The 24,624-nt window shown below is 44.3% G+C and overlaps 1 protein-coding gene across 1 annotated transcript in view; it reads right to left on the bottom strand.

Annotated features, from left to right (window-relative positions):
* nwd1 (NACHT and WD repeat domain containing 1) overlaps positions 1–24,624 on the bottom strand; it is a 61,277-nt gene that overhangs the window by 18,485 nt on the left and 18,168 nt on the right. The window contains exons 7-15 of the mRNA XM_043708862.1: positions 23,171–23,374; positions 21,395–21,554; positions 19,479–19,596; positions 17,530–17,694; positions 16,619–16,813; positions 14,591–14,713; positions 12,319–12,518; positions 8,904–9,176; positions 4,341–4,431 (exon numbers count right to left, since the gene is read on the bottom strand). Of these exons, the coding sequence (XP_043564797.1) occupies positions 4,341–4,431; positions 8,904–9,176; positions 12,319–12,518; positions 14,591–14,713; positions 16,619–16,813; positions 17,530–17,694; positions 19,479–19,596; positions 21,395–21,554; positions 23,171–23,374 (1,529 nt within the window). The remainder of the gene's footprint in view (positions 1–4,340; positions 4,432–8,903; positions 9,177–12,318; positions 12,519–14,590; positions 14,714–16,618; positions 16,814–17,529; positions 17,695–19,478; positions 19,597–21,394; positions 21,555–23,170; positions 23,375–24,624) is intronic.

Raw genomic sequence — 24,624 nt, 5'->3', positions numbered from 1 at the left:
CTGATACATCCTTCCTCACTGTCAACAACTCCACCGACTTTTGTATCATCCGCAAACTTGCTCACCCAACCTTCTAGCCCCTCCTCCAGGTCATTTATAAAAATGACAAACAGCAATGGTCCCAAAACAGATCCTTGCGGAACACCGCTAGTAACGGCACTCCAAGATGAACCTTTACCATCAACTACTACCCTCTGTCTTCTTCCAGCCAGCCAATTCCTAATCCAAACCTCCAACTCACCCTCAATGCCATACCTCCATATTTTTTGCAGTAGCCTACCATGGGGAACCTGATCAAACGCCTTACTAAAATCCATATACACCACATCTACCGCTTTACCCTGTCTATCTCCTTAGTCACCTTCTCAAAGAACTCAATAAGGCTTGTGAGGCATGACCTGCCCCTCACAAAGCTACGTCGATTATCTTTAATCAAACTATGTTTGTCCAAATGGTCACAAATCCTATCTCTCAGAATCCTTTCCAATACCTTGCCATCCACAGATGTAAGACTGACTGGTCTGTAATTCCTAGGGATTTCCCTATTCCCTTTCTTGAACAGAGGAGCAACATTTGCCTCCCTCCAATCATCTGGTATTACTCCTGGGGAGAGTGAGGATGCAAAGGTCATCGCCAGAGGTGCAGAAATCTCATTCCTCGCTTCCCGTAGTAACCTTGGATATATCTGGGGACTAATCTATCTTAATGCTTCCCAGAATTTCCTGCACATCCGCTTTCTTAACATCAATCTGTTCAAGCCTATTAACCTGATCCATGATGTTCTCACTATCAACGAGGTCCCTCTCTCTAGTTAATACTGAAGCAAAAAACACATTTAGGGCCTCCCCTACCTCTTCAGGCACACGTTCTGTTATGCATTTCCTGTAGAACAATTGTTTCCAATTTATACTCCACAACTCCTGAGTAATACCGGTATAGTTTCCCTTCTCCCAATTACATATCTTCCCATACTGTCTGTTCCGATCCCTCTCTGTGGCTATGGTAACAGTGAGGCAGTTGTCACCAAAATGCTCTTTCACTGAGAGATCTGACAGCTGGCCTGGCTTGTTGCCTAGCACCAAATCCAATATGGCCTCCCCCCTAGTCAGCCTATCCATATACTGAGTCAGGAATCCTTCCCTGACATACCTGACAAAATCGGCTCCACCCAAACCATCTGCACTAAGGAAGTTCCAATCAATATTGGGAAGTTGAAGTCACCCATCACAACAACTGTTACATCTGCACCTTTCCAAGATCTGCTGTCTAATCTGTTCTTCCATCTCTCGGCTGCCATTGAGGGGTCTATAGAAAACTCCCAATAAAGTTACTGCTGCTTTCCTGTTACTACGTCTATCCATACTGACTCAGTACAGAAACCCTCCTCAACAACCTCCTTTTCTGCAGCTGTGTTGTACTCTAATTAGCAATCCTACTCCCTTCCTATTCTTTTTAAAATTTCTAATCCCTGGAATATCCAGCAACCATTCCTGCCCATGTGAAATCCATGTCTCCGTTATGGCCACAACATCATAGTTCTAAATACTGATCCATGCTCTAAGTTCATCACTCTTATTCCTGACACTCCTTACATTGAAACAGATACAATTAAACCCATCCCTTTGCCCTATCAACCCATCCTGACAGACTCTCTGCATTCTATTTCTGCCCATTCAACAACTACCCTCTCCTCTGATCTGTAGCTCTGGTTCCCTGCCAAACTAGTTAAAACCCTCCTGAAATGCTTGAGCAAATCTCCTACCCAGGAGATTGGTGCCCCTCCAGTTTAAGTGCAACCTGTACTTCCTGTACAGGTCCCACCTTCCCCAGAAGGTAGCCCAATGATCTAAGTATCTGAAGCCCTCCCTCCAGCACCTGCCCTGTAGCCACATGTTTAGCTGCACTCACTTCCTGTTCCTCCCTTCACTAACACGTGGCATCAGTAGTAATCCTGAGATTACTGCTCTACTCGATGTGCTTTTTAGCTTCCAACCTAACTCCCTGAAATCACTTATTAGATCCTCAAATCTATGTCATCGGTGTCAATGCGTACCATGACTTCTAGCTGCTCACGCTCCCCCTTCAGAAACTTGTTGACTTCAAATAGGTGGGAAGTAAGTTGCAATGAAGACATAAGAAATGGATATGGATATAGGTGGATGGGCTAAAGTTTAATGGGCAGATGACGTTAAATGTGAATGAGTGTGAGGTTATCCATTTTGGTCAGAAGAATAGAAAGGCAACTTATTATTTAAATGGAAAGAAACTTCAGTGTGCTTCAGTGCAGGGTGGTTTTATGTTGCTGTGTATGTTTGCAGAAAGCTAGTATGCAGGGACAGCAGGTAGTCAGGGAGTTAAATAGAATTTTGGTATTTATCTGTAAAGGAATAGAGTATTAAAGCAGGGAAATGTTGCTGCAACTGTCCAAGGCAATAGTGAGACTGCACCTGGAGTATTGCATACAATTTTGGTCCCCTTACCTGAGGAGGGATGTAGTTTTATTGGAGGCAGTTCAGAGGAGGTTCACTAGATTGATTCCAGAGATGAAAGGTTTGTCTTATGAAGAGAGACTAAACAGTTTCGGCCCCTACTCTCTGCAGTTTAGAAGGTGAGAGGAGATGTGATGGAGATGCTAAAGGCGATTGCCTAAGTAGACATAGAGAGGATGTTTTCTCATCTGGGACAATCTAGAACGAGAGGTCATAGTTTTAGGATAAGGCACGGCAGACTTAAAACAGAGATACAGAGACATTATTTCTCTCGGAGGGTTGTGAACTTTTGGAATTCACTCCCCAAAAGTGAGGGCATTGAGTAAATGTAAGGAGGAGATAGACAGACTGTTAATTAGTAATGGGTTGAGAGGTTATGGAGAGCAGCTGAAAAGTGGAGTTGAGACTGAGATACATTCAGCCATGATTATATTAAATGGTGGAGCAGGCTCGAGGGGCTGAATGGTCTCTTCTTGCTCCTTGTTCTTATGTTCTCAGCAATAGGAAAGCTCCTGTTGGTAAATGGTTGAGGAAAAGAGATGGAAATTTGTTATATTGATATCAAAATAAAGGAAAGCTTGAGCAAATCAGTTTTGTTAAAGCACTTATCTAGTCTAAAATATGTCAATATCATGCTAAAGCTTAGGCAAAAAAAGGGCATCTATTTGTGGTGTTTGGATCTTTCATTCTTACTGTAAGTATCATAGTGTTCATTCTCCTTTAGTGTCTTTTACTAAAGGGGATGCCAGGAATGATTTGCACAGCCAGTGCCCCCTTGAGATGATGAAGGGCAGTGATGGATAGAAATTGGTAGCATTACTGTAACAGTGCAGGGAGAAGGAAGTTTGCAATCATAGAATCCTTACAGTGTGGAAGCAGGCCATTCAGCTCACCCGAGTCCATGTAGATCTTCTGACAACCATCCCACCCAGATCTGCACCTCCACCCTGTCCCTGTAACCCTGCATTTCCCATGGTTAACTCTGTGCACTATGGGGATATTTAGCATGGCCAATCCCACCTAACCGTCAGATCTTTGGACTTTGGGAGGAAACTGGAGCACCTGGAGGAAATCTATGGAGTCACAGTGAGAATATCCAAGCTCCACACAGACAGTCACCTGAGGGTGGAATCCTGTGAGGCTGTGGTGATAGACATGGTGGTTGGGGGTGTGAGAGGGGGAGTTACAGAGAAAGAGGGAGTGAAAGAGAGAGAGAGAAAGAGAGATTAGAGCAGGAATGCAATACATAGATCTGCTATTTTCTTGTATTCTGTCAAGGAGAGTGTGAAAGCTGCTGAGCATGCCTCATCAATTGTTGAACAGTATTCATCTCCTGAGCGCATTTTAGCCTGACCATATTCATGGGTGTTTACAGAGAGTCGAGTGTGTGGTGCTGGAAAAGTACAGCAAGTCAGGCAGCATTCGAGGAGCAGGAGAATTGACATTTTGGGAATAAGCCCTTCATCAGCCCTTCATTATGAAGAGCTTATGCCCAAAACATCGACCGTCCTGCTCTTCAGATGCTACCTGACCTGCTGTGCTTTTCCAGCACCACACTTTCGACTCTGGTCGCCAGTATGTGCAGTCCTCACTTTCGCCCTGTTTCTAGAGAGTGTTTGGGATGAAGAATTTGAGGATGGTTATGGTTAAAGTGCTAATGTCATCAGACTGAGAATTCATAGGCATACATGAATGTCCAGGAGAATATGAGTTCAAGTCCTGCTACTGGTGGAATTTAAATTCAATGAATACATTAGGAATTGAAAGCTGGTCTCAGTGACTGTGTAAACCACACAATTTATATTTTTAAAAACAAAACTGTCTTTTGAGAGTTTCTGATATGGTCAGTACCTGCCAAAAGACACTTTTCATCTTTTGAAGCAAGCAAGAATGTGATTGGACAATTGACCCTTGCTGTGTCGCAGCTCCCATCCAGAGATACCTGTGGAAAAGAAAAGGGGAAATTCTTAGAAATGAATCCATGATATTCTCGGTCAATCTGCAAATCTTATAAGGTATGGTCTGTGAAATTACAATGTCAACATAACCAAGAAAGGTCATTTGACTCATCTATATTGTCAGTTCAGTATGTCCCTTGTGGTGTAACAATCTTTCTTGTGCATGAAGGAACTAGTGGCTGGTCTCACAGAAACCCTACAGCGTGGAAAGAGACCATTCGGTCCTTTGAGTCTGCACCAACCCTTCGAAGAGCATCCCACCCTGCCTCCTACCCTATACCCGTAACCCCACAGAGATCGGTTTTTGTGAGGTGGTCACACCTAAGGTGCAGGCAGACTGTAGTTGGGTGACCATTTGGAAAGGCAAAAGGAGTTGGCAGAGAGTGCAGGAGTCGCCTGTGGCCATTCCCCTCAAAAACAAGTATACTTATTGGGAGAGGGGATGACTGTTCAGGGTAAAGCAGCAGTAGCCAGGTCAGTGGCACTATGACTGGCTCTGGGGCACAGCAGGAAAGGGTAAAGGTCAACAGGATCTTAGTGATAGGAGACTCGATAGTTGGGTGGACAGACAGGAGATTCTGTGCTGGCAAATGGGAATCCAAGATGGTGTGTTGCCTCCCAGGTGCCTGGGTCTAGGATGTCTCGGAGTAGCTGCAGAACATTCTCAAGGGGGAGGGTGAGCAACTAGAAGTCATTGTACACGTTGGCACAAATGGCATAGGTAGAAATAGGGATGAGGTCTTGCAGAATGATTATACAGAGCTAGGAAGAAAATTAAAAACCACAACCTCATCGGCGGTAATCTCCAGATTACTTCTGGTGCCATGTGCTAGTGAGGGTAAGAACAGGAAGATATGGCGGATAAATGTGGGGCTAAAGAATTGGTGAAGGAGGCAGGGATTCAGATTTTTAGATCATTGGGATCTTTTCTGAGGCAGAGGTGACCTATTCAAGAGGGACAGGTTGCACCTGAACTGGAGGGGGACCAATATCCTCATGGACAGGTTTACTAGTGCTACAAGGGAGGGTTTAAACTAGGTTGGCAGGGGGGGTGGGAATCCTCAACAGCAGGGAGGCAACAGCAGAGCTGGAAGGTGATACAGTAATCAGAAATAGTAAAGGTCAGGCTGGAACATGACAGGGAGGAAGGAATGCCTGTTGGATTTATTTTGATGCAAGAGGACTTTTGATGATGGGACTAGGATATTATAGCAATTACAGAAATATTGCTAAGGGAGGGACAGGACTGGCAGCTTAATGTGCCACAGTGCAGGTGCTTTAGGCGGGTCAGAGATGGTGGAAAGAGAGGAGGGGGAGTTGCATTTTTGAATAAGGTCAGTATCATAGAAGTAATCAGAGATGGAATAACTGAAGGATCATCCATGAGGCTTTGTGAGTGCAGCTAAGAAATAAGAAGGGGATAGTGATGTTATTGGGGTTGTACTATCAGCCCCCAAATAGTCAACAGGAATTAGAGGAACAAATGTGCAGGGAGATTGGGGAAACCTACAGGAGCAATAGGATTATCATAGTTGGGGATTTTAATTTTCCTAAAATAGATTGGGTCTGCCATAGCGTTAATGGCTTAGATGGGGTGGAATTTGTTAAGTGCATTCAGGAAAGTTTCCTCAAGCAGTATAGAGAGGGTCCTACTTAGGAAGGAGCAAAACTCAATCTACTCTTGGGAAATAGGGCAAGACAGGTGACTGAGGTGACATTGGGGGAGCACTTTGGGACCAGTGACCATAATTCTATTAATTTTACAATAGCTATGGAGAAGGACAAAACTGATCCATAGGTTCAAGTTCTAAATTGGGGCAAGGTGAGTTTCAAATGAAATTAGACAGGAACTTTCAGGGGTTGATTGGAGTCGTTTGTTTGCAGGCAAAGAGACCTCTGGTAAGTGGGAGGTCTTTAAAACTGAGATGGCTAGAGTTCAAGGTCTATAATTTTCTGTGAGGGTGAAAGACAAGGTTGACAGGAATAGGGAACCCTGGATAACAAGAGGTATTGAGGCTTTGACCAGGAAAAAGAAGGATGTATGGCTCAGGTACAGGCAGCTGGGATCAAGGGAATCCCTGGAGGTGTATAGGGGATGCAGGTTCTTTAAGTATATTAAAGGAAAAAGAATAACAAGAGAGAGAATATGACTCCTCAAGGACCAAAGTGGGCATGTATGTGTAGAACCGAAGTCCTCAATGAATATTTCTCCTCTGTGTTGCCATGGAGAAAGACATAAGGACTTGGGAACTTGGGGAAGTTAGTGGTCATATCTTGGGGACAGTCCATATCACAGAAGGGAAGGTGTTGGATGTATGAGAGTATATAAAAGTGGATAAATCTCCTGGTCCTGACCAGATATATCCAAGATCACTGCAAACAACGAGAGAGAAATTGTGGGGACCCTGGCTGATATTTTTGTATCATCGTTAGCCACGGGTGAGGTCCCGTAAGACTGGAGGGTAGCGAATGTTGTGCTGTTATTCAAGAAGGGCTGCAAAGAAAAGCCTGGGAACTATAGACCAGTAAGCTTAACATTTGTGGTGGGTAAGTTACTTGAGAAGATTCTGAGAGATAAGATCTACATGCATTTGGAAAGACAGGATTTTGTGCATGGGAGATCATGCCTCACAAATTTGTCAGCATTCTTTGATGAAGTGACCTGGAAGGTTGAAGATGGCAGGGTGGTCGATGAGGTCTATATGGATTTCAGTAAGGCCTTCGATAAGGTTCCACCTGGTAGGCTGCTCTGGGACGTTAGATCATATGGAAGCTGAGGGAGCTGGCAAATTGGATACGCAATTGGCTTGATGGTAGGAAGCAGAGGGTAATAGTGGAAGGATGCTTGTCAGACTGGAGGCCTGAGACTAGCAGAGTGCCTCAGGGGTCGGTGCTGGGCCCATTACTGTTTGTTATCGATATCAATGATCTGGATGAGAATGTACAAGGCATGATTAGTAAGTTTGCTGATGATAGTAAAATAGGCATCATCATGGATAGTGAGGAAAGTTGTCAGAAATTGCAGCAGGACGTTGATCAGCTGGGGAAGTGGGCTGAGAAATGGCAAATGGAGTTTAATATAAATAAATGTGAGGTCTTGTATTTTGCAAAGTCAAACAGAGGTAGGAGTTTCATGGTGAGTGGTAGGGCCTTAAGGAGTGTAGTGGAACAGAGGGACCTCGCAGTTCAGGTCCATGGTTCTCTGAAAGTGAAGTAACAGGTAGCCAAGGCAATGAAAGTGGCTTTTGGCACACTGGCCTTCACCAGTCAGGGCACTGAATATACAAATTAGGAAGTTATGTTGCAGTTATATAGGATGTTGGTGAAGCCGCACTTGAAGTATTGTGTTCAGTTTTGGTCATCTTGCTATTGGAAGGATTTTATTAAACTGAAAAGAGTACAGAAGAAATTTACAATGATGTTGCCAGGGCTCAAGGTTCTAGGTTATAGGGAAAGGTTGGAAAAGCTAGGACATTTTTCTTTAGAGCATAGGAGACTGAGGGAATCTTATAGAGGTGTATAACATCATGAGAAGCATGGATAGGGTGATTGCACTAAGTCTTTTTCCCAGGGTTGGAAATTGAGGACTAGAGGGCATCACTTTAAGGTTAGAGGGGAAAGAATAAAAGGGCACCTGAGGGGTAACTTTTCTACACAGAGGGTGGTACGCATATAGAATGAGCTGCCAGCGGAAGTGGTTAAGACGGGTACAGTAATAACATTTAAAAGGCATTTGGACAAAAACACGGATAGGAAATGTTTAGAAGGATACAGGGCCAAGTGCAGGGAAATGGGGTTAGTGTGGACGGACATTTTGGTCAGCATGGACCAGTTTGGGCCAAAGGGTCTGTCTCCGTGCTGTAGGACTCTACCATTTTCTGACTCTGTGACCATGGCTCATCCACTCTTGGAAGCTACAGGACAATTTCCCATGGCTAATCAACCCGACCTGAACATCTTTGGACTATGGGAGGAAACCGGAGCACCTGGAGGAAACCCACGCAGATACGGGGAGAACATGCAAACTTCACACAGTCGCTTGAGGCTGGAATTTCCCTGGAATAAGGGTTATTCCCAGAATAGGCTTCACGTTGAGTAGCAAGTCATTGAGCTTGCTTCAAGCATTCACAGTGCTGCTTAAATAGATGCTATAGTCCTTTAAGGAGTTGCAGCACCCTTTGTAAATCCCTCACGCCTGAGTTACATCAACTGTACAGGTAAAAATCTGCTACATATATGTTAATTGAGACAGAAAGAATAGCTCTAAGAAATCGAACAGCGCAGATTAAATTCAGAGCAAACAAATATAATCTCAAGCTTATCTGTCATTCCATGCAACAACTCAGTTGTGAGCTGATCCTGGGCCAGCAACAGCTTTTCCCAGAAATGTACACCGGAGATTACCCATAAGAAGTTCAAAGGCACTTCCTGCAACTCGAACCTGAACATTCCATACCATTGCCACAAAGCCATCGTTGAATCCCACCGCGACTTTGTCCTGGCTTCTGATTGAAAGAATGCAGGTCGGGGTGGAGAGACTTAGGCCGGTGAGATGGTAAGTGTTCTGTAGAGTGCCCTGGATTTCATCCCACACACACAATGTGCCCCCAAAGGACATGGTGAGTAGCGAGCTGTGGGATCCGAGCACTGCTGTACATGTGGTGTGGTCCAAGGTGCCACCGGATAATTGGAACAGAGGCTGTCCGTTTTTCAGGTGCCAAGCCTTAATCTGAAAGCAAGAAAGATCATAAGATGGACTGTAAGTACTGTTAGAATCTGGACAAGCAAGGAAATCTCTTACTTTACAAAAAAATCTGATTCCCCCAGCGCAGTTATTTTCCCATTAGTCCTGCCAGAGATTGAAGACACACTTGGCAATGCCTAACATCAAAGTGAAACAACTTCTCTTCCAGTTTTTGGACAGTTTCGAGAAACTCCATCTGGGGATGGAGTCATGTGAAACAGCGCCTCCTCCTGGTACTTATACTGTGATTGACTCTCATCTACCAGTTTTCTTCTCACAAGGTTTCAAATGAAATGGGGTCTGGTGCTATGGGCTTGGATCTGACTCCCATCTTGAGGGGAATACATCCACATTAATCAGAAAATAAGACATGGGGGCTGGAGGAGGCCATTCAGCCCCTCAAGTTTATGGGCAGCACGGTGGCACAGCAGTTGGCACTGCTGCCTCACAGTGCCAGAGACCCGGGTTCAATTCCCACCTCTGTGTGGCGTTTGCACATTCTCCCCGTGTCTGTGTGGATTTCTTCCGGGTGCTCCAGTTTCTTCCCACAATCCAAAAGATGTGCAGGTTAGGTGAATTGGCCATGTTAAATTGCCCATAGAAGGGGTAAATGAAGGGGAATGGATTGGTGTGGACTTGTTGGGCCGAATGGCCTGTTTCCACACTGTAAGTAATCTAAAGTCTGCTCGCCATTTAATATGATCATGGCTGATCTCCATTTTCCTGCCCCATCTCCATAGCCCTTTAACCTGTTACGAATTAAAGATCAGCCTAACTCTTCCTTAAATTTACACCATGGCTCAAATCATAATGAAGAGGAACAGGAGTAGGCCATTCGGCCACTTGAACCTGCTCTGCCATTCGGTAAAATTATGGCTGATCTGACATTCCTCACATCCACTTTCCTGCCCTTTCCCCATAACGCTTGATTCCATAACTGACTAACAATCTATCTATTTCAGCCTTAAATACACACAAGGACTTTGCCTCCCCAATCATCTGAGGGAAGAAATTCCTCCTCAGCTCAGTTTTAAATTAGTGCCTTCTTATTCTGAGACAATGCCCTCTGATCCTCGACTTTCCCCTGACAGGAAACATCAGCTCAGCATTTACCCTGTCAAGCCCTTTAAGGATCCTATATGTTTCAATGGGATCACCTCTCATTCAACTAAACTCCAGTGAGTCAAGTCCCAAACTGTTTGACCTTTGCCTATAAGACAATCCTGCCACACCAGGGATCATCCTGGTGAACCTCCTCTGAACTGCCTCCGATGCAGTTACATTTTCCCTTCAATAAAAGGACAAAATTGTATGCAGTACTCAGATTCCCTGTCTGTGCTCCTTGTGGGTCAGCAGAGATCGTTCAATAAAATAGCCCCATCAGGAATAAGCCTCAGTCCTCTTCTTTGACCTTAACGTACAGCACTAAAGGCATCCTGCTCATTTTGTAGGCTAAGGATGAAACTGAATTTAGAACAGGGGTTGATCAGTAGACTTAAAATTCATCGGTCATAATCTAATTAAATGGCAGAAGAGTTTTGAATGACCTCCATTAGTTCCCATATTCAATAAATTCAGCATAATATATTGTACTAGACTTTTTAAAAATTCAAGGAGAAAGTGAGGTCTGCAGATGCAGAATGAATCATTCCTGAAGAAGGGCCTGTGCCCGAAACGTCGAATCTCCTGTTCCCTGGATGCTGCCTGACCTGCTGTGCTGTTCCAGCAATAAAGTTTCAACATTTTTAAAAATTCAGTCATGGGATGTGGGCATCTCTGAATAGGCCAGCATTTATTGCCCGTCCCTAATTGCCCACAGGGCAGTTTAGAATCAATTACATTGCTGTAGGTCTGGAGTTATATGTAGGCCAGACCCAGTAAGGATGACTGATTTCCTTCCCTCAAGGACATTAGTGAATCAGATGGGTTTCCCAACAATAGGGCTGCACAGTGGCTCAGTGGTTAGCACTGTTGCCTCACAGTTCGCCTCATAGCCTCAGACAACTGTCTGTGTAGAATTTGCACATTTTCCCCGTGTCTGCGTGGGTTTCCAGCCTCAATGCAGGTTAGGTGGATTGGCCATAGTGAAAAATACAGGGTTATGGGAACAGGGGATTGTATCTGGGTGGATGCTCTTCAGAGTGTCAGTGTGGACTGCTCTCATTCTGTGGTTATTCTATGAATTAACAATGGCTTCATGGCCATTATTAGACTTTTAATTGCAGATTCTTTATTGAAATCAAATTCCACCATCTGTTAAATCAGGACTTGAATCTGGGTCTCTGGATTAATAATTCCAGCAACAATACCACGAGGCCATCACCTCCCCTGAAAGGATACTTTTTTCTAGAGGCATTCTGAGTTGATAGGGTTTATGAGAAGATAACCGCTCTCCAATATTAGGATGGGAAGCTGAAAATGGAGGCAGTATTTCTGAAAAAGTCCAATGATGGTGAGTGATGTATTCTGGAATAAAAGAGTACAGACACCAGAGTTCCTAAATTAGGATGTCTATCAACAAACACATTGAATTAGACTCCCATCTACCACCCCCTGAGAAAAGGAACAGGAAGTGACTTCACCACTGGAAATGACATCACCAACCCAAAGAAACTCAAACATATAAATAGAAAGCAGGAATTATCAACAGTGCTTCCTCTGAGGCCCACTGAAGATGTTATCTAGTAGGGTGACGAAACATCTGGAAATGAACCATCCAGCTCAGCGAGCAAACCTACATCCAAAACCTCAACCTCAATCTTCTCAAAATTCGCTCAGATGGTTAAGTCAGAGAGGACTAGTCCTTGCCTTAGGCCTAACTAGCACTCACCAACTATCTGACAACATGCACATGCTCACACGTCTTCCTGCTGTTTCCTGTCAGGGTTTTTAAGAATAATAAATAATGCTGTATTGGTGAGGGTCACCTCACAAACCTAGAATCCTGAGTCTGATTGGAACATCCCCATCATTTGCATCAGTGGCACACTGAGCTCCTCACACTGTATGAGTAGATTCTTGAAAATCAAATGCTTTTTGAGGGAAGATCCGTCTAAGTTCCCTTTTGGAATTGTACTGCAGAGCACAGGGATCTCATTTACAAACAGGGATCACAGTGTTCTTCTACCTGGGGGCCTGAGACCGAGTAGATCACGTCAGCAGCTTCGTCCACATGGAGCAGTGCAAAGTGTTCATAGCCGGAGTGATCCTCTGGGATGGAATAGATCTCTTTCCCGGTCAATAGATTCCACAGGCGCAGTGTATGGTCAAAGGATCCAGACACAGCTTGAGCCTTGTTGTGAATCACCTTGATGCACTTTACTTCGGCTGTTACAAATAACAAATGAAAATGATTAGCAGGGACAGATCCATCAAGACGGATCCTGAATTTCCAGGTTCGTCGTGATATCCCACAATTATGTTTTTCCATTTGTTTCATGGGATGTCAGGCCCATTTATTGCCCATTCGTAGTTGTCCTTGAGAAGGTGGTGGTGAGCTGCTTTCGTAGACTGTTGCAGTCCATGTGCTCTAGGCAGACCCACTGCGCCGTTAAAGAAAGAATTCTAGGATTTTTGACCCAGCAACAGTGAATTGTATTTCCAAGTCAGGATGGTGAGTAGCTTGGAGGGGAACTTGCATGGTATTCCATGTATCTGCTCCCCTTATCTATCCGATCGTGGGTTTGGATGGTGCTGTCTATGGAGCTTTGGTAAATTCCAAATTGACGTTTCGGGCAAAAGCCCTTCATCAGGAATACCTGATGAAGGGCTTTTGCCCGAAATGTCGATTTTACTGCTCCTCGGATGCTGCCTGAACCGCTGTGCTTTTCCAGCACCGTCAATCGATACTGAGTATCAGTAGTAGACGGATTGGATGTTGAAGGTGATGGATGGGGTGCACCAGGACAATATGTGGTGAGCCCCCAAGTTGATAGTTTAACACAAACATCGGTTTTCCTTTCGGACCCTTTCCCTATCACCCTCCTTCCTGCCCTAATTAAAGGAACCTGCATTAATACCACTGACAATTCTGGCCTTTTCAAAGACAAACTTGACCTCAACAAATCTGAACTTGACATTTGACCTTAACATCTTTTTAGTTCTTCCCAGCCTTGTGTTGCTTTTGATCTTTTGAGAGTTCTCAGAGCAGTACAGGCCAGAAATCTGTACTCACTCTTATAGGCCTCACTCTTAGCTTAATCTTGCCTGCATTGGCCAGAGCACTGAGGACAAGAGTTGGGACGTCATGTTGTGGCTGTATTCGATGTTGGTGAGATCACTTTTGGAGTCCTGTGTCCAGTTCTGGTCGGCCTTCTGTCGGAATGATATTATCACATTGGAGAGGGTTCAGAAAAGACGTACAAGAATGTTACCAGGACTGAGGGGGGTTGAGTTATAAGGAGAGGCTGGAGAGGCTTGGACTATTTTCCCTGGAGCATTGGAAGCTGAAGAGTAACCTTATAAAGGTTTATAAAATTATGAGTGGCATGGATAGAGTGAATAGCCAGGGTCATTTCCCCACAGCTGGGGAGTCCAGAACTAGAGGGCAGAGGTTTAAGGTGAGAGGGGTGAGATTTAAAAGGAGCAACTTTTTCACACTGAGGGAGGTCATATATGGAACGAGCTGCCAGAGGAAGTAGTGAAGGTATGTACAATTACAACATTTAAAAATACATTTGGGTGGGTATATGATTAATAAAGGTTCAGAGGGGCATGGGCAAAATGCTGACAAACAGGATTGGGTCAGATTGGGATATCTGGTCAGAACCGATGAGTTGAACCGAAGGGTCTGTTTCCATGCTGTATGACTCTATGATTCTATTTCAAAAATGGGGAGAAAGTGAGGTCTGCAGATGCTGGAGATCAGAGATGGAAATGTGTTGCTGGAAAAGCGCAGCAGGTCAGGCAGCATCTAGGGAAGGTGATGGATGGGGTGCACCAGGACAATATGTGGTGAGCCCCCAAATTGATAGTTTAACACAAACATTGGTTTTCCTTTCGGACCCTTTCACACGGAGGGAGGTCATATATGGAACGAGCTGCCAGAGGAAGTAGTGAAGGTATGTACAATTACAACATTTAAAAATACTTTTGGATGGGTATATGATTAAGAAAGGTTCAGAGGGACATGGGCCAAATGCTGACAAACAGGATTGGGTCAGATTGGGATATCTGGTCAGAACCGATGAGTTGAACCAAAGGGTCTGTTTCCATGCTGTATGACTCTATGATTCTATTTCAAAAATGGCCAATCGTATGCTTTGGATAACTCTTTGACAGCCAGCTGCAATCTCCAAAGGTGACCTTTCCATTTTCTGTACACTGAACACATAGTTCATCTTCCACTGGGGGCTGTTAACTCGTATTTGGCTTTATATCATGGTAACGTTTTGCCTCACCAGAATGGCCTGTCAGCGTGTGAATCACTTCGATATCCTGCAGGTTCCATACGATCATCATTCCATCCAGTGAAGCTGCCACCAGCAGTGTGCAATCAGTACTTAGCTCCATTGCAGTCACCCCTGTGGACAGAAGCAAGTTAATGGCTACATTAATGAGATGCTACAGTAAATTAGAGATGATACCCACAGCTAGTCAGATCCCCTTCATGATCACTTAATGAAGATCTCCCCTGAAGTTGGCCTTTTCAAAGACAAACTTGACTTCAACGAATCTGCACTTGACATTTGACCTTAACATGTTTTTAGTTCTTCCCAGCCTTGTGAAGTTTTTGATCTTTTGAGAGTTCTCGGAGCAGTAATGAAGATTTCCCCTGAAGCTAAGAAGAGAAATAAGCTGTCAATGGGGTGTGCACTTGACTAAAAGGAGTTACTGAGGAATAACATTCACTGAGACATACAGCATGGAAACAGACCCTTCGGTCCAACTCTGACATGCTGACCAAATTTCCCAAATTTCCCTATACCTCTCCCCTTTATTATTCATATACCTGTCCAAACGTCTGTTAAATACTGTAACTGTACCTGCATTTATCATTTCCTCTGGCAGTTTATTTCATACTCTCTGTGTGAAAAAGTTGCCCCTCACGTTCTTTTTAAATCTTTCTGCTCTCACCTTAAAAATATGCCCGCTAGTTTTGGGCTCCCCCACCCCAGGGAAAAGACCTTGACTATACACTCTATCCATGCCTCTCGTGATTTGATAAACTTCTATAAGATGACCCCTCAGCCTCTGATGCTCCAGGGAAAACAGCCCCAACCATTCAACCTCTCCCTATGGCTCCAGGAGTGGCAAAAGTCCAGAAATTGGACAAAAATTAAAAATGAGAGGGATGAAAAGGAAGTTCCATTGAGCTATTTGTGAACTGATTGAAGAGTTCAATTGTTTCAATAGGAAACCTTAAATGTGACCCTTCCTCATTCACATCAACTCACAATACCCTCTTCTGATGAAAACCCCAACCTTCCAGCACAGGAACCATTCAGGAACTGAGATAAATGTATTGATTTCTGAGTGGCATTTGCTGAAAGAACGTTGGCAGGTAGCTGAGCACTGACAGAGGAAGCTTCAATGATGTGAGATACTGACTCAATCCACCCTAATCAGGGTCCACCCTCGGCAGGAATCCTACACTTTCACCCCAACAGGGATAGCTGGATAATCCTGCCGATATGATCTTTCAGGAATTGTTTTATTTCCTTGATAAACAGCTCAGGCGTACTTTCAACACTTTATCCCAAAAACACTGAATTCAGTAAGAAGCTGACAAGTGTACACCCAATGTAAAGGTCAAAACCCTGTAGTCCTTTTTGTTATTTTCAGTGACTTTCAATATTGTACAGGTGGAGGACCGAACACCCATAATGTTCACTTTTGAAGAGAAACTCATTTTCACATGCATTAAATATCTGGAAATTCATTTTACAGGAAATAAGAAAGAAATTATACCCCATAAAAACTGAAAGAACTACAGATGCTGTAACTCAGATTCAAAAATAGAAATTGCTTCTAAGGAAAGGTCACTCGACCCTGATAGTTGTCCACAGATGCTGCCAGACCTGCTAAGCTTTTCCAGCAATTTCTCTTTTAGTTTCAGAAGTTATACTCGGTTGTGTTGGTTCCTGAAAGGTTACTTTTATGAAAATTAATTTTATAAGGGAACTTAAATTGTGAATGTAACATGATGAAATAACAAAGCGAATTAATTTAAGGAATATTTTGGGGAACATTTTTCAATTGCTTTAAGGCAGGATTTATCTTCACGTTTGAGATCATAAATGATCCGACCCTGAAATAATTAATTGTTGCATTAATTGTAACACATTTAAGAAGTGTCTTAGTTTGTCTTTCAGTAAGTCTCTCACACTTCCAGCAGTGAAAAGCTGTAGAGCTCTGTGTCATCTTGTGTCAGCTAAGAAATTCAGATGCTTTAAGGTGTAACTGAAAGGGGAACATGTGGAGCGTACCTTTGCTGAAGCCAGTCAATGTCGTTCTTAGTGGTCCCCCAGGAGGCTGAAAGAAGCCACACAGAGGAGTGAAGATTGGGTTGGGACATGCAGCACACCATCTTTCACATTGCTGGCACAGTTTGTCAATCATTGGGTAAGAACCCTTGAAGAAATGGAGGCGAGCCAACATCTCAGTGTAAAGGACACTCTGGTCTACAAAGAAAATACAAGACACTGGTATTAAACGTTACACAGGACACTCTTTCAGAATGGCTAACCATCTAAGTACTAGGTACTGGTCACCAGCTCTATTTCAAGTGAATGTTTATCGTGACCAATTTGGTTTTGTCAAACCACAAGTATTAAATCACAGCTGTGCTAACCCATTCCATTCTCTGAAGGACTGACAGCAAATATTTCTGAAACCAATATTAACCCGTTCTCTTTTCTAAGGGAGTATTAACCTATTCCATTCTCTAAGTCAGTGATGAGTACACTGATCTCTAAGGAGTAATAACACACACTATTCTTCAAGGAAGGGTTAACCCAGTCCATTTTCACAGTGAATGTTAACCTAGTCTAGTATCTCAGTGAATGTTAACCCAATACATTCTCTCAGTTAACGTTCACCCGATCTAGTCTCACATCTGACGATGAATATTAACCCAGTCCATTCTTACAATGAACATTAACCTAATCTATTCTCACAGTGAATATTAACTCAGTCCATTCTGTCATGAATGTTAACCTAGTCTATTTTCAAAAGGGATGCTAAACCATTTCATTCCAGCAGGAATAACTCACTCATTTTCTAATGTTGTGTTAACTAATTCATTCATCAATGCAGTAAGAAGCCTCCAAGGATATGTGAACTCTTCCCGTTCTGCAAGACAGTGACCAGCCACTCCACTATCAGCAGTTGCTCTTACCTATTCCATTCTCCATGAAGTCCACTGTTGGCCAGATCAGTAAAAGTGCATCCTGAACAAGCTGCACCTCAGGACAATCGATTTGCTTGGTGCAGGCATAAAAATCCTCCAGCAAACCTTTCATTCCTGAGGCTTGTACTTTGCAAACTATCCATTCCATGTTCCCTGAAAATTCCAAAGAACCCAAGATGTTAACACAGTGCTGAGAGCTCATGAGGTAAAAACAATGACTGCAGATGCTGGAAACCAGATTGTGGATTAGTGGTGCTGGAAGAGCACAGCAATTCAGGCAGCATCTGAGGACAGGCAAAATCGACGTTTCGGGCAAAAGCCCTTCATCAGGAATAAAGCTGATGAAGGGCTTTTGCCCGAAACATCGATTTTTGCCTGTCCTCGGATGCTGCCTGAATTGCTGAGAGCTCATGGCCCTGTTAGGCCTCAATATATCCTGTGGGAGAATGTGTGGTACTGTTGTTGAGTCAGACATTAACTCAGATGGGGAAATGGTATTCTGTTGAGAGGGAGAGACAAATGAAAACTGCAGTTTGTTAAGCAGTGTCGATTGGTGGAGCTGGGACGTTTACCAGGAAAGGACTGTTAAGTAAATAACAAGGCCCGTATCAAAGGTTCTTGTGTTAGTTACCTCTCAAATACAACTGTAGCACTGAGGTCGACACAGGAGAACACAAGAGCGGTCTGAGTTCAACAACAGGGAATGATTCTTTTAACCTGAAGGGAATGTTTTCTCAAACTCCATCAGTTTTGTCCATTTTGCCTGTTCCCTGAGTGAGAATACTGACCGGCTCCTAAAAACCTTCAATCTTTAGTTCTGTATTTCGTTGAGTCTTTTCTAAAGTAGTATACGCAACTTTTAAGGGGTGACATGGTGGCTCAATGGTTAACACTGCTGCTTCATGGCGCCAAGGAACCTGGGTTTGATTCCAGCCTCGGGTGACTGTCTGTGTGGAGTTTGCACATTCTCCCCGTGTCCGCGTGGATTTCCTTCGGGTGCTCCAGTTTCCTCCCACAATCCAAAGATGTAAAGATTAGATAGATTGGTCATGCTAAATTGCCTATAGTGTCCAGGGGTGTGTGGCTTAGGTGGGTTAGCCATGAGAAATGCAGGATGATAGGGTAGAGTGTGGGTCTAGGTGGGATGCTCCTCAGAGGGTGGGTGTGGACTCGAGCGGCTGAATGGCCTTTATCCACACTGTAGGGATCGAATAATTTATACCTGGTGGGTATACACATATCTGTCTGTGTGTATATGCACATGTATGAATCATGGGGCACTCTATATACAGTCAGTGAAGTACTTTCAAAATGCAGTTACCTTGTAGGAAACACAACAGCAATTTTGGGCATAGCAAGTTCCCACAGACAGCAATATGACATACAACCAGGATATCCTGGCATACTGGGTATTGTACATTGACATCATTTGACATTATGTCAAATTTCCATTATAATGATGGATGATTGGGGGTTAAAGATTAACCAGACTATTGAAAAACTTCCATGGGGTTCTTGAAATAGTCCCTGGGGATTTTGATGCCTCTGAGACGACAGATTTGATTTAATGTCTTTGCTAAAATTCAGCATCCCGTACAGAGCTGCATTCCCTCAGTGCTGCACTGTTAACAATGTCCTCATGTTTCTGGACTGGGGGTTGAACCCATGATGACTGAGTTATGGCTGACAGTCTATTGGATGTTAATTGGTCATCTCTCTGGGCTGCAGGACAGTCACTGACAGTCACATCAGCTCAATGGTTCATAATCAGAGGCTTCAAGATCATTCTGCCAATATCTCCACTCAGTGCCCAGATATGTCCTGAATACAATATACACACAGTGTCCCAGAATAGCCGACACATGTTTAGATCACTAAGCAGAGGATCTCAGATTACGATCGTCCTCCTTAGAGTGAGGTTAGAAGCTCTTCCTTACCAAGAACCTCCTGTTTCAGCTCCTCAATGCGTCCCCCATTCAGCAGATGGTGCGGTAGTTCGCTCAGTTTCCGCAAGTTCAGGACATCGTCACCAAATCTCAGTGGCTGAGCAGAGACCTAGGCCGAAGCAAAAAGGTTCGATTCACAATCATTGGATTCTGCTAGAACCCTGACTCCTGAGGGAGGTTCACAAAGGGACCAGGATCTATGAATGTTTTAATCCAAGCTGATTTCCAATAGGCAAAGCGACAGAGGTTTGAGAGGTGTCTATCACACGCTGAGTCCGAGGTGGCAGTGCAATCACTTGGCTGTGGACCATTCTTGATAGCTACCCCTCTGGCCATGGGCTAGTAGCTATTGTTATTATGAGCTATTTGTCATTCTGGGACCTTGATCAGATGGGCCAGTGGGCTGAGGAGTGGCAGATGGAGTTTAATTGAGATAGCTGTGAGGTGTTGCATTTTGGTAAGGCAAACCAGGCCAGGACTTACACAGTAATGGTAGGGCACTGGGGAGTGTTGCTGAACAAAGAAACCTAGGGGTGTGGGTACACAGTTGTTTGAAAGTGGAGTCACAGGTACCCGGGTAGTGAAGATGGTGTTTGGTACGCTTGTTTTCATTGGTCAGTACATTGAGTATAGAAGTTGGGATGTCATGTTGCAGCTGTACAGGACATTGATGAGGCCACCTTTAGGATACTGCGTTCAGTTCTGGGATCCCTTCTATAGGAAGTATGTTGTTAAATTTGAGAAGATGCAGAAAAGGTTTTCAAGGATGTTGCCGGGGTTGGAGGGTTTGAGCTATAGGGAGAGGCTGAATAGGCTGGGGCTGTTTTCCCTGAAGCGTCGGATGCTGAGGGGTGACCTTATAGAGGTTTATAAAATCATGAAAGGCATAGATAGGGTAAATAGCCAAATGCTTTTTTCATATTGTAGGGGAGTCTAAAACTGGAAGGCATAGGTTTAAGTTGAGAGGGGAAAGACTTAAAAAGGACCTGAGGGGTAATTTGTTTTCATGCAGAGGGTGGTGCATATATGGAATGAGCTTCCAGAGGAGGTGGGTACAATTTTAACATTTAAAAGGCATCTGGATGGGTCTATGAACGGGAAGAGTTTAGATAGTTATGGACCAAATATTGGCAAATGGGACTAGATCACATTGGGATGTCTGCTTGCACGGACATGTTGGGCTGAAGGGTTTGTTTCTGTGCTATATGACTCTGACTCACTATTGAGGACCTCAGATCATTTGGTAGTGGCTTCACTCACACAACCTAATCATCTCACATCCCTCCCTGCAGTCACTTCATTTTTAACTCCTGTGCGGTTTAACCATATCTCAAACATAGCTGATCAAAATATTTGTAAATTGTATTGAAAGCATGGGCATTGCAGGTGGGGGCCAGCATTTATTGCCCGTCTCTAATTTCCCAGGAGAAGGTGGTGGTGAGCTGTCGGTTCGACCACAATGCTGTATGGGGAGGAGTTCCAGGATTTTGATCCAACGACAGTGAAGGAACAGCGGGCCATTTCCAACTCAGGATGATGAGTGGCTTGGAACATAACTCGTAGGTGGTGGCATTCCCATTTATCTCCTGCCCTTGTCCTTTTAGGTGGAAGTGGTGTGTGGGTTTGGAAGGTGCTGTCTGAGGATCTTTGGTGAATTTCTGCAGTGCACCTTGTAGGTGGTACACACTGAGCGGTGGAGGGAATGAATGCTTGTGGCCAATTAAGTGGGGGCTGCTTTGTCCTGGATGGTGTCAAGCTTCTTGAGTGTTGTTGGAGCTGCACCCATCCAGGCAAGGGGGGAGTATTCCATCCCTGACTTGTGTCTTTCGCATGGTGGACTGTGAACTCAGTGAGTAGTGGATTCTTGGACAATCAGGGCAGAGAAGCATAGCCTGGGTAAACTGTACCTTCCTGTCTGCAACCAGAGTCTCCTTCAGGAGTGGAAGTGTGATGCTTTTCCTGTTGCCATGACTCCACGTTCCCTTGAAATAATCAGCCAGCACCGAGTGCTGTTTGGTTTTCTCCTCCGCCAGCAGGTACAGCTCATACACCACCTCCGTGAACTGCCTGAAATAAGCACAGGAACCGTTATGTTTGGCTGTCAGCTGGGTGTGACACACTGTTGTGTTAAAATTAACTGAAATAGTCACCTAGTCCACACTGTACCTGTCTGTGATCGGGGCCGACTGGACTGAAATACTGCAGGTCTTCAGTTGATTACAGAGATCAGCTGATCCCTTTCGGGTCTGACCCTGCAGAGGTGAGAGGGGAGAGATTCTAAGCTACACCCCCATCCTCCCTACTGAACTACCTTTCATGTTGTGGGCGCCTGGAGATTAGGCCAGTTCAAGGCCTGATTCCCTGAGGAGCACACACGGGGTGTCAACACTTCACACGGAGCTGGGGGTGAGCTTCCTGTTTACCCAGGCTCGACAGGGTAAGTCAGAACTAACGTGTCACACTTCCCTTCCCAGTGGCCAGTGTTCAAAATGGCTGCTTTGGCTGCCATTGGCTGAGCCAAGAGTAACTAAAGAACAATTGAAACACGGGGAAATGGTGGTGTAGTAATCCACAGGTCTGGGAGCCATGGTTGAAATCCCACTAAAGCAGCTGGTGGAACTTAAAGTTGATTTTTTTAAAAATCCTAGAACATAAAGCATATGGTCACCATGACAACTGTTATCAATAGTTGTAAAAATCCATCCACTCCCAGGGACAAAAATCCACCATTCATAGCTGGTCCGGCCCTACATGTGACTCCAGACGCATGGCAATATGGTTAACAATGGCTTAGCAAGTCAATCAACACTACCAGGGGTGGGGAAACAAATACCAGCCTTGCCAATGATGCCCACAGCCCATGAAGGAATAGAGGGTAAAAGACGTTCTTTACAGATGCCTATGTGCAATGGATATCTATAAAGGGCCCTCGCTCATGGAAGAGAATATTGGAATGAGTTAAATCTCCTAACTAACAGGTACCAGCACAGAATTGGGACAGGTTCGCTGCTCCCACCTCACATAGAGTAAAGAACAAGCTCAAAACAAAATAGAAAGTGATATTTGGAGCTGGAAGCAAAAATTGAGAATGTAACGGAGGAAGAAATGTCATGAAAATGGAGGCCAGGAAAATGTTCATTGTCTAAGAGGGCTGAAATCCTAATGGATGGAAATGTGAAAACAAAAATAGGCATTGCAGAGTGAAAAGAAAGGAAGAAAGATTTGCATTTATGTAGCACCTTTCATGATCCCCAGATATCTCAAAGTACTTGAAGCACTTTTGATGTGTGATCACTGTTGTGACAGGGCAACCAATTTTGCACACAGGAAGCTTTGACAAACAGCAAAGAGCGACGATGGCCCAGAAAATCTGTTAGTGTGATGTTAAAGCTAAATAACAGATGGGACACCAGGAGCAACTTCTTTTCCCTTGTTCCAGCCAGCACCACATTTCCCATTAACCTGAGCCAACAGACAGCGGTTTGTCTCATCTCATCTAACACTGCGGCACACCTTCAGGACTGCAATGTAAAGTTGGCCTAGGACATTGTGCTTAGGTCCTGGAGTGGGGCTTGAAGCACCTAAATCAGAAACAGATTCGACAAATTGACCCCTTGCTGGCATTCAACCCAAGAATGGCAGTGCCTGCAGATTGAGATTCAGCTCAGGGCTCGAACACTTACCGGTGATAAAGGCCAAGGACTGGGAACCCATCTGCCTGCCTCTCCACCAGATAATCCCCGATGTCATATCGAAGCCGGGTCCACAGTAAGGGAGGGAGGCGGATGATGTCTTTGTTTGGAGGGGACCAGTATTGGTAGATGTCACCAAGCACTTCATCGTCCAATGAGAGGATCTCCTTTAGCTCACTCTCTGACAGTCCGTTCCTGTAAGTCAAGGTGCCAGACTGTAATTGTTCAATGAGCTGTAGTATAACAGAATCATACATTGCAACAACAACTCAGATTTCTGCAGCACCTTTCACATAATATACTATCCCAAGGCAATTCACAAGAGTGTAATAAAACATTGAGCCACAACAGGAAGTATTAGATCACATGACTAAAGTTAATGACTGTTTCCTCACTTTGTTACATTTGCTAATAACTTTATTCAAGCTAAATAAGTAAAAGTGGTAACTATTAATTGCCTCAACATATGTTTAGAGGGAGCACCAACAATGGTAGTAGAAGGAGCTATAAGACTGAGTAGTCAATAAACTCTCACCACAAAGAGATGTATTTGGTGTTCTGACTCTCTGGTGGGTTTGGATGCAGATTGACAGCACCTACTTGCTTGCACACTGTCACCTCTGGTGTCCCCTGAGGATTGATTCTTGGTCCCTTCCTGTTTCTCAGTAAAGCTGTACACTGATTGCCTCCACATTTACCTGACCAATCATCCACCACTGTTAAATTATCAGGCCACTTAGCCGACATCTATTCATGAGCAAAGACTCTCAGGCAATTACACTTTGGGAAAACTGAAGATATTGTTTTAGCTCCCTGCTCCAAAACCCCACTCTCTGCCCAAAGAGGAAGTTAGATAGAGGGGGAAGAAGATGTGAGATAGATGCGGGGAGGTGTGAGATCGAGAGGGAAGGAGGTCATAGACTCATAGAGATGTACAGCATGGAAATAGACCCTTCGGTCCAACCCGTCCATGCAGACCAGATATCCCAACCCAATCTAGTCCCACCTGCCAGCACCCAGCCCATATCTCTCCAAACCCTTCCTATTCATATACCCATGCAAATGCCTCTTAAATGTTGCAATTGTACCAGCCTCCACCACATCCTCTGGCAGCTCATTCCATACACACACCACCCTCTGCATGAAAAGGTTGCCCCTTAGGTCTCTTTTGTATCTTTCCCCTCTCACCCTAAACTTTTGCCCTCGAGTTCTGGACTCCCCAAACCCAGAAAAAACACTTTGCTTATTTATCCTATCCATGCCCCTCATAATTTTGTAAACCTCTAAAGGGCCACCCCTCAGCCTCTGACACTCCAGGGAAAACAGCCTCAGCCTGTTCAGCCTCTCCCTATAGCTCAGATCCTCCAACCCTGGCAACATCCTTGTAAATCTTTTCTGAACCCTTTCAAGTTTCACAACATCTTTCCGATAGGAAGGAGACCAGA

Source organism: Chiloscyllium plagiosum, chromosome 19 (genome assembly GCF_004010195.1).
Source record: "Chiloscyllium plagiosum isolate BGI_BamShark_2017 chromosome 19, ASM401019v2, whole genome shotgun sequence".
Taxonomy (NCBI): Eukaryota; Metazoa; Chordata; class Chondrichthyes; order Orectolobiformes; family Hemiscylliidae; genus Chiloscyllium; species Chiloscyllium plagiosum.
This window is presented reverse-complemented; position numbering and strand designations above follow the sequence as displayed.